General features: G+C 37.3%; 1 protein-coding gene across 1 annotated transcript in view; it reads left to right on the plus strand.

Annotated features, from left to right (window-relative positions):
* PPEF1 (protein phosphatase with EF-hand domain 1) overlaps positions 1–20,059 on the plus strand; it is a 119,536-nt gene that overhangs the window by 67,703 nt on the left and 31,774 nt on the right. The window contains exons 8-10 of the mRNA XM_027835428.1: positions 5,843–6,009; positions 12,332–12,368; positions 15,608–15,757. Of these exons, the coding sequence (XP_027691229.1) occupies positions 5,843–6,009; positions 12,332–12,368; positions 15,608–15,757 (354 nt within the window). The remainder of the gene's footprint in view (positions 1–5,842; positions 6,010–12,331; positions 12,369–15,607; positions 15,758–20,059) is intronic.

Genomic DNA, 20,059 nt, shown 5'->3' on the forward strand with positions numbered 1-20,059 from the left:
ATTTGTTGAGCACCTACTAAGTGGAGGGTTCTGCTCTAGAGCTTTTCCTATGATGTTTTAATGAACATGTGGATACAATTGTAGGAGACTGGGTGGCACGATGGATAGAACTCTGTGTTTGGAGTCAGGAAGACCTGAGTTCAAATCCAACCTCAGGTCTTAGTAGCTATGTCACCCTGGGCAAGTCACTTAACTCTCAGCCTTGGTTTCCTCTCTTCCCCCACCCCCACTACCATTGATGGAAAGACTTCATGAACTTTAGAAGTCCAGAGGACTTCCCATCAGCAGTCTAGTTGCATCCCTGGAATAGCTGATGGTAGTGTCTGGATCGGAGGCATGGGCAGACTGGATACAGATTCATAACTCTACAACAAGCCCAGCAGAATACACTATACTTAAATTCAATACCTGCAAGAAGACTTCCAGGAGTTATGAATTGTCCCTTTTGCCATGTATGATCTCTAAACTTGAGACCACTTACCTCAGTACTTTATATTAGTGGAAGAGTGCATCACAGATTTTTGGTGGACAAAAAGGGGATAGTAAGGACAACTGTTCATACTGCCTCACATTAGTAAATACACTTTTCTAGAAAACTACTTAAATTTGATTAATTGATAAAGTACTCATAATCATGGCAAAAAAGATATTTGTGGGAGTTTGAGCCAAGAGCATTAGAAAGGTAACTCCATTGTCCCTCATGGGTACCCATAGATGCCTACAGGGAATATAGCCAGCCATACTATAGAAACCCAATCTGTTATGGATTGGAAGAGTAAATCCAAAGCATATGTTTAAAGATTTAAGGACAATACCCTCATTTATTGTTTAGGTGGAATGTGACAGTACGTCTACTAGCTGACAGCGCCAATAACCCTCATTCCTCCCTCTCTACCTTCTGCTGGTTCATTTCCTTAATTCTCTATCTTGATTCCAGGACAATCTAGGGGTTACATACCTCATATGTTGATTAGAAATGCATGATCAACCAATCAACAAACATTTATTTAGCACTTACTATGTGCCAGGTGGCACAGTGGATAGAGTACTGGATCTGGAGCCAGGAAGACTCATCTTTGTGAGTTCAAATCTGACCTCAGACATTTGCTAGCTGTGTGACCCTGGGCAAGTCACTTAACCCTGTTTGACTCAGTTTCCTCATCTGTAAAATGAGATGGAAAAGGAAATGACAAGCCACTCCATTACCCTTGCCAAGAAAACCTCAAATAGGGTCTCAAAATGACTGAACAACATGTGCCAGGCACTCTGCTAAGCTCTGGGGATATAAACAAAGGCAAAAGACAATGCCTTGCCCTTGAGGAGCTCACAATCTAACAGGGATCATGTAATCATGTAAGCAACTATGTACAAGCAAGCTATAAACAGGATAAATAGGAAATAATCAACTGAAAGAAAATACTAGCATTAAGAGGGATTGGGAAAGACTTCCTATAAAAGATTTAGTTTTATATAGGGCTTGAAAGAATACAGGAGGCTGAGATGAGGAGGGAGAGTATGAGGGATAGCCAGAGAAAATACCTGGAGTCGGAACTTGGAGCGTCTTGTTCAGGGCACTTATTTGGTGGTGTTTTAGCTGTATAGTGAAGGAAAAAGGGATTCTATTAAGCAGAGATAAGGAGAGAGTGCATTGCAAGCATGGGAAACAACCTGTGTAAAGGCACAGAAATGGAAAATGGAAAATTTTTTCTGAGAAACAGAGGGTGACTTTGGTTACAGGATGGGGAATAATGTACAATGAGGTTGAAAAGATAGGTTTGGGAAAGCTGTGAAGGGCTTTAAATGCTAAACAAAGGAATTTATAATTGATGCTAGAGGGATAGGGACCCACTGGAATTGGTTGAGTAGGGGAATTTAATGTTCAGATCTGCACTTAAGGAAAAATCACTTTAGCATCTATGTGGATAATGGAATAGAATAAGGAGAAAGTAGTTAGGGAAATGAATCAGATGCCCACTGCATTAGAGTAGGTGAATGATGATGAGAGCCTGAACTAAGGTGGTGGCTACATTACTAGGGAGGAGTCAGATATGAGAGATCTTTTGAAGTAAAAATGTCAATATTTGACATCTGACTAGACGTGTGGTATAAGGGAGAGTGAGAAGTCCAGGACAAGGTTAAGCTTATAAACCTAGGAGATTAGAAGTATGGTGGTAGCTCTGACAGAAATATATGAAGGAATGAATAAGGGGACAGAGTGAATGAAGTCCTGGACATAGAGTTAGGAAGACCTGGGTTCAAATCTTGCCTCAGAAACTCACTGAGAGAACTTGGTCAGATCATAGACTCATTGGATCATATGTTTATAGCTGGAAAGGAGGTTAAAGGCTATGAAGTCCAAAACCCTCATTTTACAGATGATGAAACAGATAGAAAGAGGTTAAACAACTTGGCCAGAGTCACACGCTAGTATTTGAAGCTGGATTTGAACATAGGACTTCTTGACTTCAAGCCTCTCAGCCTCTGTTTCCTCTTCAGCAAAATGGAGGTAGTAATAGCACTTACCTCATAGAATTGTTTTGAAGATCAGACATGATAACATATGTAAAGCACTTTGCAAACCTAAAAGCATTATACAAATGTTAACTTATCATCGTTAATAACATTAAGGATTAATATATCAAACATTAATATAATATTTTAATATAATGTAATCAATGTTAAGATTATGATTAATAATAATACTTCATAGCCAGTCACTTCTAACCATAGGCTGCAATCTTTGGCTCCTACATAGACACTGGAAACACTGTTTTCTAAGGATGGTCATTCAAGGTCTCTCAAGAATCACCTTCACTATATCTTCTCCACAAGATAAGAGTTAAGCTTAGTTCTCTTAAAATTTCTTTTCAAACTCTCTCCTTGACTGGCCATACATTCTGCCACTGAAAGAGGGGCTTTTACCCCTTCTTACTTTGATGTCTTTAGAACAGGATTAAGTATGAAATAAATGGGAGTGAATAAGGAGTGACTTTCTGCTCCCAGTAGAGTACTAAGGAAGTCCTGATTTTTTTTTAAACCAATGAACACCCATTGCTTTTTGATGGATTGGTACTAGCAGTCTCTAGAGAGTGTCCAAGAGCCAGAATCCTTGTGTCAAACATTCTCACTGTAGGTTGAGCACAGGTGAACAACTGTCACTCATCTGACCACAGATAAATCCCCAGGTGCCATGGTCATGTGTTAGAGCCAATGTACAGTCCAGATTATTCTGCTGGAATTTCTGTATATTACTGATAAAAAAAAACCATCTAGAGGCATAAAAGGTCAAGAATCTCAAGGGAAATAGTGAAAAAAAAGTAGGAAAAGAGACAGCATAGTAGGATCAGAAACCAAACCCTACTTCAAAGCACAATCACCAAAACAATTTTGTACTGGTTAAGCAATTGAGAGGTCAATTAGTAGAACAGATTAGGTACTCATACAGAAATACTCAAACATATAGAAATAAATCAGTAGTTTAGTAGCTTAGTATTTGATAAACCTGAAGTCTCTGGGGTAAAGACTCATAAAAACTGCTGGAAAGTTGGAAAGCAGCCTGGTAGAAATTAGATCATCTCACTCTATATATGAAGATAAGCTCTATAACACTGTAAATGCAGTGTGATGGTCTATTCCAGTGTCTCCACAGTGTAACACTTTAAATAGAGTACTCCAGACAAGAGTGGCATAAAGAACTTTACAATCTCCTATGTGGAGCCTCATGCCTTTCACCTAGGTGTTTGAAACCTCTACCTCTCCTGCAACCTGCTTTCAATTTCATAGGTGGAAGCTCCTAGACAGACCATCACCATATGATTACATTGAAACTCTCTTAGGGTCCCAAGAATAACCTTGCCATGGGAATATGTATTTCCCCTACTTACAATTATAGCTCTTGAGCCCCCATCTAGTGTGTTTTCTATTTTGAGGTAAATGAATCCACGTAGTATATATTTACAAAACCCTCTATGTACAGTAATGACCTTCTAAAATCTGAAACATAATCATTTACTTCTTAATAAGGTTAAAGAACTAACAATATTATAGATGTTAATATAGAAAACCAAATACATAAATAATAAAATACATCACAACACACATATAAACCTAGATAACACTTTCCTGTGAATGCTTTCATTAGTTATGGTGGAGACTCGGCACACGCTTATAGGAACTTGGCATGGAAACACATGAGGGAGGAAAACTTAGGTGCTTAGAATAACCCACAACGCTAGACTGCAGGATATAATGTTATTGGTCTGTTCAGAACATGTGCGTCACAGGAAGCTGCTTCTCTACTCACTATTTGACTGCTGATCTTCAATATTTTTCAACTGGAATAATATTCTTCTCCTCTCTACTCTGGATCTATATAAGTTCTTTCAATTATCTATAAACCTCAAAAGGGCATTTAGAAAGTTTTAGTTATTACTATGAAATAGCAATTATCTTTAAGCTAAAGAACTGCCAACCTTATCAAACTGGATATCTTTGGGTTACATGGACCAGACCAGCCAGTTATTTACTCAGCTGGATGGTGTGCTATGCAATTGGAATGGAATTCATAGCAAAGTAGTTCAGGTTCACTCTTTAAACCAACCCACCAGAATTTCACTGGGCAGTATCATGATAAAATCTATGTTTTAGGAAAATTACTTTGGCAGCTATATGGAGCTTGGATTGGAGAGGGGAGAGAGGTTTAAGGAAGGGAGACCAATTGGGTTATTGCCATCATTCAGGTTAGATGTGGGAAGGGTGGTGGCTATGGAGCTAAAGAAAAGGAGACAAATGGGAGAGATGTTATGAAGGTATAAAGGCTTAACAATTAACTGGTGTCAGAGATTGAGGAAGAATGAAGAGTTGAAGGTGACTGCAAGGTTGTGAACCTAGGTGACCAGAGGGATGGTGGTATCATCGACAGAAATAAGGCTGTTTTGGGGGGAGAAGTGAGAAGACACTTTTCTTATTACTTTGCAATGGGAAGATGGGGTCCGTGAATATGGAACATTGCATGTGTTGTCAGATTTTTTTCTATGAATTCACTGATTTTGCTCATTTTTCTCTTCTTTTTCTTTCTTTCTGTTAAAAAAATATTTGTTACATGGGATGTTTCTCTAAGAGGGAGAAGGAGAAGGATACAAGGGAAACATATAAAAAACAAGAGATCAATAGTTTTTTAAAAATAATAAATGATGTTTGAAAGAGTTGTGGTTTGGGGAAAAAGATAAATGCTTTTCTGGACATGTTGAGTTTGAGATGCCTAGGGGACATCCAGTTCAAAAGGTCCAACAGGACAATTGGGTAATACGGAATTAGAGTTCAGGAGAGAGACTAGTGCTAGATGTATAGATTTTAGTCACCAGCATAGAGACAGCATTTGAACCTACAAGATCTAATGATATTACTGAAATAGAAGATGGTAATTTATTTAATTGGTTGAATATTTTAATTGCTGCTAAATTTTTATCCTTTGAGGACAGGTTTGATTTCTTGAAATAGCCAAAATTAATTTGTAACTAAATCTAGTAAATAAGGTGTTTGATCAAACTCAGTAATAATATATTTGGTTAAAAAAAAACCCCAAACCATGAGATATGGTTAACGAATTCATTTATTTTGAATATCAGAATTTGTTGGTGATACTTGATGTATATACTTTCCCAACTATTACTGATCTTCTAATTTTGTTTTCACTGATTTAATTAATGCAAATGCCTTTAAATTTTATGTAGTCAAAATGATCTATTTTATCTTAATGATCTACTCTCTCTAAAGATTTATTATGATATATGATTATAATTCATGTCATTGGTAGATTTTCTTTTTCTTCCTCCTTCTACAGAATGGTCTCCCATCAGGGAATAACAGATACATTTTCAATGGCGATTTTGTAGATAGAGGGCAAAATTCCATGGAGGTACTGATGGTCCTGTTTTCGTTTCTGCTTGTTTATCCCAATGATGTGTACTTGAATAGAGGGAATCATGAGGATTATCTAATGAACATGAGGTAATGTTGACTGACTTTAGGTTTTTCTCTGTTTTATTTTGTACCCTGTGAAAGTTCTTTTTTAATTTTATTTCATGCATATACTTCACATTGTGAAAGGTCCTGAAATTTAGACCTTCTAAAGCATGACTGAAAAATGGGAGGGACCTCAGAGGTGACCTTGTTCTGCCTCTTCATTTGCCAGATGAAGAAATTGAGGTATAGGGAAGGTCAATGACTTGCCAAAGGTCACACAAGAAATAAGTATCTTGTATAAACCAGAGACATGCTAGGTCATGCTGTGGTCCAGGCCGAAGGGGTGGGATAAAAGTAGGATAGAACTATTTCAGCTCCTGATTTTTGTACCTCAAACATTTACTTAGGTATCAGTTTCTTGTTATTAGCTTAAGAAAAAATTATAATATCATAATAACTTTTGGCTTAGTTTTTTTATATATTTGAGACTTATTTTAAATTCAATTTGCATATGTAATCCATAGCTCAATTTAAATAAATTGGGGGAAAATTTGAGAGATTTCTCAAATGAACTTTTCACTTTTGGGCTCATGCATCCACTAGACCAGGCCTGTACAACCTGTGTCCCCCGGGCCTCTTACGGGCCTGCAGGCATGCCAAAGGATTTCGGGTGGCCAGTGAAAAATGTAGAGGATGTCTTCCTCTACATTTTTCACTGGCCACCCGAAATCCTTTGGCTGGCTGCAGGTTGTGCAGGCCTGCCCTAGACAAATTAGGATTATATTCCTTTTGACTCCATGCACAATCTCTCCTCAGACCATTAGAAAATGTCATCTCATGTCTTGGTCTCTATAGAAAAAAGTAAAGAGTCCCTCAGGCCTGGATGTTTATAAAGGGGGAAAAAATCCTCATGATATCATTCCTTTATATTATGTTTATATTCTAAGATTACTATGTAGAAGTCAATGCCACAAATAAAAATAAAATCAAAGAAAGAAATAGTAACAAACTAGGCACTCCAGTATGCCTTGTTAGAGCATGGCTCCTTACACATAATTGGATTACACATAATTGGATACATAATTGCATTAACATTCAATAATAGTTGAATATCACAGCCCCTCAATACCTTAGCAGGTGATTTCAAGAGATGTTTTGGCCATATAATTCATCAATTAGCAGCCAGCTTTTGGGATTGAGTCACTCACTCTCTGCTTATCTGGGCTGGTCCTTAGATGACCTTCTTTTGTTAGGCTAGTACTCAAAGCATCTTAGCAATACTTGAATAACTTTTAAGAATCCATTTTATTGGATTTTAGTGGCCCTGTCATTGGTCAAAGCTTGTATAAAAAATACTATGTAACATGAAGTTGTTACAAGGTGCATTTATAGGGTTGACGCTATTCCTCTACCAGCAGTTTTCAAACTTTTTGGTTTTAGGGATCCCTTTACACTCTTAAAAATTATTGAGGACCCCAAAAAGCTTTTGTTTAAGTGGATTACATCCAACGGTTGCTGATAAGGCTGGTTTAACAACCGATTTTCCCAAAATGGGTGACTCATTTTTAAGTTTAATCTGTCTTACTAAATTTTCTCTATCACTTTTTAAAGTCTAGACCAGGAGGAACTTGCGGCCTCGAGGCCACATGTGGCCCTCTAGGTCCTCAAGTATGGCCCTTTGACTGAATCCAAACTTCACAGAACAAATTTGTTCTGGTCTAGAAATCAACAGAACAATAAATCAAGTCCTACTTTGTAGCATTTGACAATATCTGAGGTATAAATGCTCACACTGAAAATTTAATAATTGACTCTTGCAAGCCAGTTCAAGCTGGCTCCAAGTATATCCCTGGTTATGTCTATTGACATTTACCATGTTAGAAATGAAAATATCAGAATTACAATGAAAATAATTTTGACGTTGTGGGCTCCATGAAAATGTCTAGAGAACCCACAAGGGTCCCTAGACCACATTTTGAGAACTCTATACCACTCCAGCATTTTAAATGAGTTGTACAAAACTGAGGATAATTAATGGTGAAAATTATTTTTCATCATTTTACCTCTTCTAGATAATTCCATTCAACTATTAATATTCTTGGGACTTTCAACTGAGACATTGTATGTTATTACATGACCTCTATATAGGGAAAATTTTGCTGGTAGGGCAGTAAAGATTAGGTTGGACATTTTTATCATATTCAACAACCTCTTAGCAGTGTACCCTTTGTCTTGTCACAGATGATAAAGTCTTAATTGATAGGCTAGAAAATGTGATCCAGATACAAAATAAAGAAAAGAAAGATGGAAAGTGGTAGAGGGAAAACCAAATGTATCTAGGGAGTTAAGAGTATGGGAAAATACAAAACAAAGGAGAGATGGAAGAAGCAGTTTGTTACTGTGCAAAGAATTCTGGGTTTGGAATCAGAACACCTGAATTAAAATCCTAACTCTCGGGGGCAGCTAGGTGGTGCAATGGATAGAGCACCAGCCCTGAAGTCAAGAGGACCTAAGTTCAAATCCGGCCTCAGACCAAACACTTGACACTTGCTAGCTGTGTGACCCTGGGCAAGTCACTTAACCCCAATTGCCTAAAAGCAAAAAAAAAAAAAAAAAAAAAAAGAAGAAGAAGCAAAAAAAAACTGGTAAAATCCTAACTCTCCTACCTATGATCTATGTGATTTTGGGCAAGCCATTTAATCTTTCAGAATTCTGATTTCTTCATTTGTTAAATGAGACAGTTGGCCTCGGAGTTCCCCTTGCGTTTTGTTATTATGTAAAGGGAGCTTCATTGTGGTGTTAAAAGGTACAGAGACTCATAAGACCAATTGTGAGTTCTGCTATTGACTTGGAATGTGCATACGAGATGTTGAGAAGATCCTGAGACTTTTCAAACTGAAAAATTGCTACCTCATTGTAGAAATTCATAAAGGAACAAATTATGCTGCTAGAAAGAGCCCTTAAAAGAATCTAGAGCGACTACAAAGCCACTGGAGTTTCCTGAATGTGGAAAGTGATACAGGAATCCTTACACTTTAGGAAAATTATTTTAGCAAGCTATGTAGAGGATGGATTCCTGTGATGAGAGACTTAAGACAAGGAGACCAAATAGAAGACTCCCACAAGTCTTGCAAGAGGTGATAAAAGTTGAAGTATGATAGGGACCATGTGAGTAGAGAAATGGGTATATATGCAAGAGATGTTGTGAACATAGAAATGACAAGATTTGGCAACAAATTGGATGTAGGGGTGAATGAGAGTGAGGAGATGACACTAAGGCTGTGAGCCTGAGTTACTGGGAGGGTGAAAGTGCCTTATAGAATCATAAAGAAGTTTGGAAGAGAGGTGGGTTTCTATGGAAACTTAAGTTTGTTTTTGGACATGTTGAGTTTGAGTCGCCTACAGCACATCCAATTTGAGATTTTCTATATGACAGTAGGTAAAATAAGGTATTGTAGATCAGGAGAGAGACTAAGGCTGGATATATAGATATGGGAATAATATACATAGAGATGATAATTAAACCCATGGGAACTAATAAAATTGCCATGTGAGTTAGTATAGAGCAAAAAATAGAAAGAAGGCCCAGGGACAGAACTCTAGGGAGCACCTGCAGTTAGTGGGCTTAACATGGTTGAAAAACGAGCAAAGGTGACTGAGAAGTAGTGGTTTGACAGCTAGTACAAGAACCAGGAAAGAGAAGTGTCACCAAAATCCACAGGAGACAATATCCAGGTGGAGAGGGTGATCAATAGTACTGTAGGTGCTGCAGAGAGGTCAGTAAGAATGAGGATTAAGAAAAGGCCATTAAGAGATCATTGGGTATTAAGAAATCATTGGCAATTTTGAAGGTATCTGTGTTAGTTGAATGATGATGTTGGGAGTCATACTGTAGGATGTTAAGAAGTGCATGAGAGGAGGGAAAATGAAGGCACCTATTATAGACTGCCTTTTCAAGGAGTTTGGCCATAAAGGGCAGAAGAGATAAAGGATGATAGAGGGGAATGGGAGGATCAAATGAGGGTTTTTTGAGGATGGGAGTGACACAGGCATGTTGCAGGCCTTAGGGGAGCAACCAATAGATAAGGAAGAGATACAAAATAAGTGATACAGTGGGGATGACAGAGAGGACAATCTGTTGGGGTAGAGGGGATCACTTGGGCAGGTGGAGGGATTGAAAATATACAAACAAAAGGGACTGACTGCTGGATCTTGGAGTTTGCAGAGGGAATGGGATCAAGGTGCAAATAGAGGGACTAACCTTCATTAGGCATAGGATTACTTCTGCGACTGGAAGGAAGAGATAGTTAATGATACCACTGAGAAATTTTGAGAGATGTAGAAGGGAGGAAGTTCATATTAAAAGGCCTCAGTCTTCTATGTGAAGCTATCTTCCTTAAGTGTGGACAATAGAGGTGTAGTTGGGAGCAAGAGGAGAGAAGAAAATGCTTGAAACGTCATTTGCATGGAAATAGATAAAGAAGTGATAATGACAGAGTAGAAAGATTGTCAAGGAATAGCAAAGCTCATCTGAGGTTACATAGTGGTTGAAATAAATTCAATTTTATTATTTTCTCCAGTGAGGTTCAGAAGCCCTGAAAGGGGAATGGGGGTGTTAGATAGTGGGGTCTACTAAGCAGTTGGTATAACTACATTAGTATGTGCCTGAAATGGGGCAGAGGAAAAGATTATTAGAGTTGGGGAGGTTGAGGAACTATATAGTTAGACTTAGTAGAATTCTGAAATCTCATTTCTCATGACTTACATGAATCAGGGCTGTGGTTGAGGGAGAGCATGGAAGAAGCCCGTGAGAAATATAGTCTGACATATATCCTAGACTTTAGGAGAGTAGCTTTCATGAGTTTAGAGAAAATATGACTTGAGACTCTTAAAAGAAAAGTTGGCTCGAGATATGATCAAGAATAATGATAATGTATTTGCAAATGATTCAGATGAGAAGAGAAGTTGACTTGTATAGAAGGCCTAATGGACTGCACGAGAAACTCAGATTTTCAAAGACTATTCAGAAGATGAAAACAAGAGCACACCTTCTAACATAAGTACCCCAACATGTCACTGATCAACAATACTAATATTAATATGAGTTGAGACTTGTGAAAACTGAAAAGGACCAGAAAAAGTAATCTTTTGTCCATATCCTCCTCTAAATCTTTGATAAAAGGGGCCACTCAATGTTTCAGGGAACTTCCTCTATGTGAAATGGTTAGAGTGTAGGACTTGGAGTCAGAAAGACCCAAGTTTAAGTCTAGCCTCAGTCACTTAATGAGCTGTGTGACCCTGGGCAATTCACTTACCCCATGCAAACCTTAAAGTGCTTTGTAGGGGACAGCTAGGTGGCAAAGTGAATAAAGCACCAGCTCTGGAGTTAGGAGGACCGGAGTTCAAATCTGGCCTCGGATAGTTGATACTTACTAGCTGTGTGACTCTGGGCAAGTCATTTAACCCCAGTAGCCTAGCAAAAAAACAAAACCAAAAAAAAGTGCTATGTAAATGTTAGATATTATTAGTCATATATAAAATACAGATATTTTGGACAGTCACTACAGTCAACAATAAGCTGCACCAAGAATTGAATAGGAGGCAAATGGTAGACTGAATTGCATTTTTGGAAATCCAAAGTTACCCTCTAATGCAAAATCCCATCTTTTTTGTTGCCAGTGTTCTCTAAGTGATGTTATATGGCACCATAGCAATACTTGTCCTATCTATCTGTTTTATTTTACTTTCCATACATGACTAGCCTACCTCCTTCTCTGATAAGGCATGCCTTTTTTGTGCCAGTTCTTACAAGTGATAATATGGTATAATCTTCTTACAATCACCATTTCTCTTCCCATTCATTGCCCTTGGAGTAATTCATGCTTCAGTTAGGGTTTGGACAAGATGGCCTATGAAGCCTTTTCCAACTCTGAAATGTTATTAATTATTGTCCTTCAGTCATTTTTTTTGTATTATTAATTCATTACAAAATCTAGCATAGAAATGGAGATTTTCTTGCATGGACCCATTCATTCTGGCTCCTTTCTCTTAAATCTTGCTGAAGTTCTATTGTACTATATAGTATATCATTTAATGAGACACTCTATATTATTTTCCAATTGTTTAAATACAACAAGATTTGAAAATCCTTGAGGGTAGGGACTTTATATTGGACTACTTTTGCTTCATATGTAGTACTTAGAGGAAGTTTTCTACTTCTAGTAAATGCTAAATAAATACTTAATGAAAAATTATTTTAAACAGAACTTTGTTTATTTGTTTCTCATTATTGGGATATAATTTTCAGTATGTCTCTGAATTAATTGACATTTAGTTAAGCTGTTTGCATTCCTATTTCTGTTTTTAGGTATGGCTTCACAAAAGAAATTATGCAAAAATATAAGGTAAGAATTTTTTCCCCTAATTTCCTTTGGTTTCATGCATTAATCAAGAATAAAACAAGCATATGTTGAGCTACAGTTAGCCAGCCATTCCCTTCCCATATCTTAGGGGTACCCTAGGTGGCACAGTTAGAGCACTAAACCTGTAGTTAGGAAGGAAGGAAGAAATTCAAATCCAGCCTCAGACACTAGCTCTGTGGCTCTGGGCAGCACACTTGAGCTCTCTCAGCCTCAGTTTCTTCACCTGTAAAATGGGGATAATAACATATTTCCTTTTGAGGATAAAATAAGATAATATTTATAAAGCACTTTGCAAACTTTAAAACTCTATGTAAATACTAGTTTTTGTTATTATTATTATTATTATCATTGGGCAACTAGGTGGTATAATTGACAGAACACTGGGCCTGGAATCAGAGAGACTCCTTTTCCTGAGTTCAGATACTTCCTGGCTTCAGACACTTCCTAGCTGTGTGACTGTGGGCAAACCACTTAACCCTATTTGCCTCAGTTTCCTCATCTATAAAATGAGGTGGAGAAGGAAATGGCAAACTACTTTGCCAAGAAAATCCCAAATGGGGTCACAATGAGTTGGACACAACTGAAAAATGATTAAACAACAACATTATTATCACCATAATTATTATAAAGAAGGTCTTAACCTTCAAAAGGAAGCAGAGATTAAATCACCATTAATGCCCCTCGCCCCCTGAACCTATAGTTTCCTGCTAAGGACTTCATAGTTTTTGGAAACCTGCTTAGATTCCTTCTAGTTATAGTCAATCCTACATAAATGACTTAAAATAGGCAACCTTGATTTCTAGGGACAGTCTCAATGATTTCAGTGTGTACCTAGCATTTATCCACTCAAAGGAAGAGATTTTTTTTTTTTGTTCAGTGACCTGTATTACTTTAGGAACTGTAAGGAAATGAGGCAGGCTGATAGGCTAATCTAGAGTCATTCATTAATGGAATTAACTTAGCCAATTAAGTCAAGGCAGAAATGTTTAATACCTAACAAGTCTTCTCATAGATTTTTTTTTTTTTTTGCTATTTGTCATTAATAACAATGCGGAAAATGTAGGTCATAGGAATAAAGCTCTACAAGTGAAAGGGACTTATAGGCTACATAATCAAACCCCCTCATTTTTAGAGAAGGTATTGAGGTTAAGTGACTTGTCCATAGTTACCTTGGTGCTAAGTGTCAGAGGCAGGATTTGAACCCAGGTCCTCTGACTCCCAAGCCAGAGTTCTTTCTGCTGTGCCATACTACTTTCCAAAATGTTTTGATAGAAATAAACTAGAAAGCAAAATATTGAAAACATGTATATAAATTTTATGCAGGTAGCATGAAATAATAATAACACATTTTATGGTGCTTTAAGGTATACTTATATAGTTCCTTAATTGCTACCCTCACAGCAATCCTCTAAGGTATGTATTTTAAGTAGAATTAGGCTATTTTATGGATGAGGAAACAATCCCACAGAAGTTAAGTGTCTTGTTCATAATCACACAGTTACAAAGTTGAAGCCAGGATTTGAACCCAAATCTCCTGGTATCAAGCCTGTTGCTCTTTATGCAAAGTGCATGGTAGAATCATAGTTCTTGATTTTAAATGTGATTTTCCATGTCATCTTTGCATTAGTTTATTCTGGAGGGGCAAGAAGAAGGGCACAAAGAAAAGGGATCACTTTCTATTAGTTGAAATTCTATTTATTTTGCCTTGTTCAAGGTAGAGAAACCACTCCTCCTTTTTCCCTTTGAGGGCTCAGTATTTAATTACATCAGTGATATTCAAATATATATGCGTACGAATATGTAATGAACATTACTCAGGTGATTCAATCCATATGAGTACAGAGGAGAAATTAAAATCAATAGCTACATATATCTAGTTGAAACTCTGAACAAATGAAGTAGTATAATAAACACAGGCAATAGCTAAAAGGACAAAGGGTTCATTTCCTGTAGAGTCATGATGGCAGGATAAAAACAGCTGTCTATGGAGACTAGGAAAGAATTCTTCACTTCTGGGACCTGCAATGTGGAATGTGGGGAAAGAATATTAGCTGGATCACTAGTTATCATATGAAAACTATGGAGAGATAACAGGAAGTCTAACAGGTGATTTTCTGTTCGATGTCAATAATCAGAACCAGTTGTAGGCAAAATTTTGAAGTCAATAAAGTTTATTTTCCACCTCAACCACCCAGTTCTACCTTTTCCTCCTCCTCGTTTCCCTTCATGTCAGAGGTATAGCTCAAATGAGGTAATGTTTGTAAAGTGCTTAGCACAGTGCTTGGCACAGAGTAGGCATTTAATAAATACTTATTCTCTTATTCTCCTTACAGATTATGAGAGGCAGGGGAGATGCGTGGTACATGATGTGGCAATGACATTGGTGTAACAATGGCTTACTTATTCACTATCAGTTGAAAGCTGATAAAAGTTTGTAACTGCTTTTAGTTCTAGAATATCCTCTAGCAGTTGAGGATCTCAGGAAGTGTCTAGACTCGGCCCTTTGACTGAATCCAAACTTCACAGAACAAATCCCCTTAATAAAAGGATTTGTTCTGTAATACTTGGATTCAGTCAAAAGGCCGCACCCAAGGACCTAGAAGGCCACATGTGGCCTCGAGGCCGCAGGTTCTCCACCCCTGGTCCAAGGGATTGATACGTATGATATTGTATGAAGCAACTAGGCAGCATAGGGAATAGAGTGCTGGACATGGAGTCAAAAAGAAACTGTTTAAATCTTTTCTCACATACTTACTGTGTGCCCTTGGGTAAGTCACTTAACCTCTTTCAATCTAAGTTTCCTTATCTGTAAAATGAGGATAACACCTACCTTCCAGGGTTGTTGTGAGGAAAATATGTGTAAAATGCCTTGTAGACTTTAAGGTACTATATAAATGTTAGCTGTTACCATGTAGTTCAGATTAAGCAATATAACAAGCCAGCTTTAGACAATGTGAACTATCCATTAGATTTCATTTCACACATTACATCCCCTAGCCTGATTGTGTTATGGAGAAGTTGTTGGTTGGCAGATTAATGAATCTGAAACAATCCATTTTTTCATTCATGTCTGTATATTTTATTCTAATTGATGAACTATGTAAATTTCTTCCCTTTTATGGAATATAAACAAGCACTTTTGTTCCAAACATAGTTACTATGTATATAAATTTAAATCACTCCAGAAAATGAATAAACTTACTCAAACTGTTTATTTCTAGGAACATGGTGGAAAAATTTTGCGCTCTCTGGAAGATGTTTATACCTGGCTTCCAATTGGCACTATAATTGATGAAAAAATTCTGGTCATACATGGCGGAATATCTGAAAATACAGATTTGAATATACTCAAACAAATAAAAAGAAATAAGGTGAGTAATAGAGTTTACAGAGAACTGTTTGTCATGCAATAGTTGACTCTTAAAAGCTTAGTCAAAAGCTAACTCAAAAGTGAAACTCCCCTAATGAAACATAAACTAACTACCTATGTATGAATAATAATGAGAAAATAATTTCATGGTGAAGCATGGTTGAGGGTACTGGTAGTTTAGGCAAGCCACCTGACTGTGAGATTTGATCAGAAACTACACAAGCTGAAAGCTTCAGCAGACACAGAGTGGTAGTTCTTTTTGTGAACTTTGTTTTCTGAGTGATTACATTATTATCATCAAGTCGGGTAAAAAAATGTTTAATGTGCTGCATTTTGTTTTTGCAAATGAAACTTCACATAGTTTTTTGATAGTTGAAACTCTCAATTCAATTCTTTAAAGAAAAATCCCAATTATATATATATACATACAATTTTATAACACTTTGAACTGATTCATATTCTTCTTAAAATGAATTTTATAACCCTTTGTAGTCAAGGACTCTATTGCTTGAAAGGCTTGAAGCAGGGAAATCAGGTAGAAAGTGTATTGTAGTAGTACAAATGAGAGGTGGTAAGAACCAGGACTAGGGTGTTTGAGTGGAGAGAAAGGAATATATATGAGACAATGAGTTCTGTTTTGAACCTGTGAGTTTGAGATGTCAGTGGAACAACCAGTTTGATATGTACAATAAGAAGTTGCTGATTCCTGACTAGAGTTCAGGGGAGACGTTGTTCATTTGTTTCAATTGTGTCTGACTCTTTGTGACCTCATTTGGGGTTTCCTTGGCAAAGATAGTGGAATGGTTTGCAACTTTCTTCTCTAGCTCATTTTACAGATGAGGAACTGAGGCAACAGACTTGCCCAAGATCACACAGGTAGGAAGTGTCTGAGGCCATATTTGAACTCAGGAAGAAGAGTCTTCCTGATGTCAGGCCTGGCACGCTATCCACTGTGCCACCTAGCTGCCCCAGGAGAGAATCATCTACTTAGAGATAGGAACCAATAGATTTAGAAATAGGAACTTACTTAGGATATGGAACTAATGATATGACCAAGTGAGAAATAATAGAGGGAGAAGAGAATGCTGGGCAAGATAGAATCCCTTTTGGAGATACCCACAGTGGGCATGACCTGAAGGAAGACACAACAAAAGAGACCGAGAAAGATTAGTATTATAGAAAGGAGAACTGAGAGAGAGCAATGTCATAAAAATCTAGAGGGGAGTTAGTATCCAGAAGGTTATCAGTAGTGTCAAATGCTGCAGAGAGGCTAAGATGATCAGAATTGAGAAAGGGCAATTGGATTTGGTAATTTCTTAATTGTTATTAATTGATCATTGGAAACTTTGGAGAGGTCAGTTTCAGTTGAATAATGAGGTCAGAAGCCAGATTGTAGAGGAATTACAAGAGTGAGAGGAGAGGAATTAGAGGTACCTAGTGCTTTCCCAAGATATTTGTCTGAGTCTAAGAAAAGGATGAGAGGGCTTTTTAAAGATGAAGGAGACGTGAACATGCTTGAAGGCAGCAGGAAAAGAACTAGTAAATAGGGAGAGATTGAACATGAGAGTAGGGATGATAGTGGGGGCAATTTGCAAGAGAAACTAGGAGGGGATAGGATCAAGGATGTGTGTAGAAATATTTGCCTTGTCAAAGAGAAGGGACACCTCTTCATTTGAGACAAGAGTGAAAGAGGAGAAGATGTCTACATGATGTGAGATGAGGAAGAAGGGAAAAGATGGAGCTCTCTGTGAATGGTCTCAATTTTTTTCAGTGAAATATGAGGCAAGGTCCTCAGCTGAGAGGGTAGGAGTAGAGGGTATTGTGGGAGGCTTGAGGAGAGTCTTGAAGATTTACAACAACTGATGTGGACAGTCAGAGGAATAGAGTGTTTACCTTGCTGCACTGAGGGCCCAGTTGAAATTACACAACAAAATTTTGTAGTGGAACCAGTCAACATATTTTCATGATTTTCTCCAGCTCTCTTCAGTAGCACATGAGGCAGATGGTGGGAATAATCCCAAGTTGGGGCTTGGTGAGGACAAGAGGGCAAGCAAATCACAGATGAAGGAGTAGAGTTGAATTGGTTCACCAAGGGGTTGAAATAGGGAAAGGAGGAGAATGTAAGCAGTTCAGAAAATAATAGCCTGGGAAAGAATTGGGCAGTGGAAGAAATGGAGGCCATGATGAAGATGAAGAACAAGGTTGGGGTTATAAGACATGGGAAAGCTGTAATAATAGAAAATTATGATCAGATAAAGGAATTTTAGAATTCATGAAAAAGGTGAGAATCTTTGTGGATGATGATAATGACTACACATTAGGCATTGACCACAAGGGTATGACCCTGTGTGTGCCTGAGGTGGAATTGGGAACTGAGTGGACTGAGGAAATGGGAAGTTAGGGTATTTATATAGAAAGTATCTCTATAGAAGAAATAGAAAGTAAAGATTGTGAGGCACTTTTTACTCCTGTCTGAGGTAGAAATGTTGCTTGTTATAGAGGAAATTGTACTGATTGCATTAAGACCTAGAATATCATAGAATCTCCTAAACAAATCAATAACTGTTCAAAAGACTTCAGTGACACACAGAAAAAACAAAAACAAATGAATGAAGAATGTCTATTGCTGTGGCATGCAACTGAATAGTAACCCACAGAGCTGGTCCGTTACCTAAAAATTGTATCACCCCACCAAATTGAGTTCATAGTAGGTTCTTAGTAAATGTTTTTTTGCAGAAGACCCCAGTCCCCATCCCCTGTACCTTCCTTCTGAGGTTACTTTCCATTTATTCTGTTTCGTGTATATGTGGTTGTTTGCGTGTTTTCTCTTCCATTATAATTTGAGCTCCTTGAGGACAGGGAACAATCTTATGCTTTTTAAAAACACATATATACCCCCGGCACTTAGATGTAGAAATTATATAGTAAACACTTAAATGCTTATTGATTGATTGAATTAAAACTTTCTGTATAAGGCAAATGATTTGAAATTATGAAACAAAAAAACTTAAGAGAAAGAACTTCATGGAGACCAATGAAAAAAGATAGATGGTAAAATAAGAAATGATCTTATCTTCTATAAAGTTTGAAGGATAGGAGCAGAGAAAAGTATAGTCACAAAATGTCAAATGACTTCTATATGCAAGAAATTAAGTTGGCATACCATATACCACATTATGCTCAAAATAGTTATGACCTAAATAGAAAAGGTCACATCCTTTAAAAGTAGAAGCGAGTCACATGCTTTTCACTGTATGGCTAGGGAGAGAATTCTTAAGCCAATAAAGGATCATAAAAGATAAAACATCATTTCATTTACATAAAATTGAAAGGCCTTTGCACAAACAAAATCAATATAGTTAGGATAAGAAGGGGAAGCACTGATTGGGGAAAACCTTTGTATAAAATATCTCTTATAAGCATTTGATATCAAATTTGAAGAGACCAAGAGCTATTCTTCAATGGATAAGAGGTAAAAAGATATGAATAGTTTTTGAAAAAGAATTGCTAGCTGTTAACAACCATATAAAAGATTATTTCAAATTACTAATAATAAGGAAAATATAAATCAAAACAGTTAATGGAATTGTCAATTTGTCCAACCCTTTGGGAAACCAATTTGGCATTATGTTAAAAATAAAAATGATTAAAAAGCACCTGCCCCAAGGTGGTCAGAGACAGAGCCTATATATAACAAAATAATCATAGCAGGACTTTTCTTGTGGTAAGAGAGACCTGAAAACATGAGATGTCCATCATTTGGGGAAATGCTAAACAAATTGTGGTACATAAATACAATGATTATTGCACTGTAAGAAATTATAAATATGGCCAATCTTAGTGTCCCACTCCATAATCCCTGCTATAGGGAAGTAGAGATTACTGAATCCCTTGAGCTCAGGAGTTCTGAACTACAGTAGGGTTAAAGCCAATTGGGTCTCTGCAATAAATCTGGCCTCATCATGGTGAGCATCTGGGAGCAGAGGACCACTAGCCTGCCTAAAGAGAAGTAAACTGTTTCAGGTTGGAAACAGAATGGATCAAAGCTTTTCCTGCCAATCAGAAATATAGTTGACCCATGAGTGACTGCCACACTTACAGACTATATGAGATAGGGAAACATTTTCAAGAAAAAAAAAGAAATGACAAATATGAAGAATTCAGAGAAGCATCAGAAGATTTATATGTAGTAAAGCAAGTACAAAGTAAAGCAAGCAGAACCACACACACACACACACACACACACACACACACACACACACAAGTTAATGACTACAACAGAAAGGGAAAAAAAATAGAGAAA

Source organism: Vombatus ursinus, unplaced genomic scaffold (genome assembly GCF_900497805.2).
Source record: "Vombatus ursinus unplaced genomic scaffold, bare-nosed wombat genome assembly UNPS02014814.1, whole genome shotgun sequence".
NCBI classification, from domain to species: Eukaryota; Metazoa; Chordata; class Mammalia; order Diprotodontia; family Vombatidae; genus Vombatus; species Vombatus ursinus.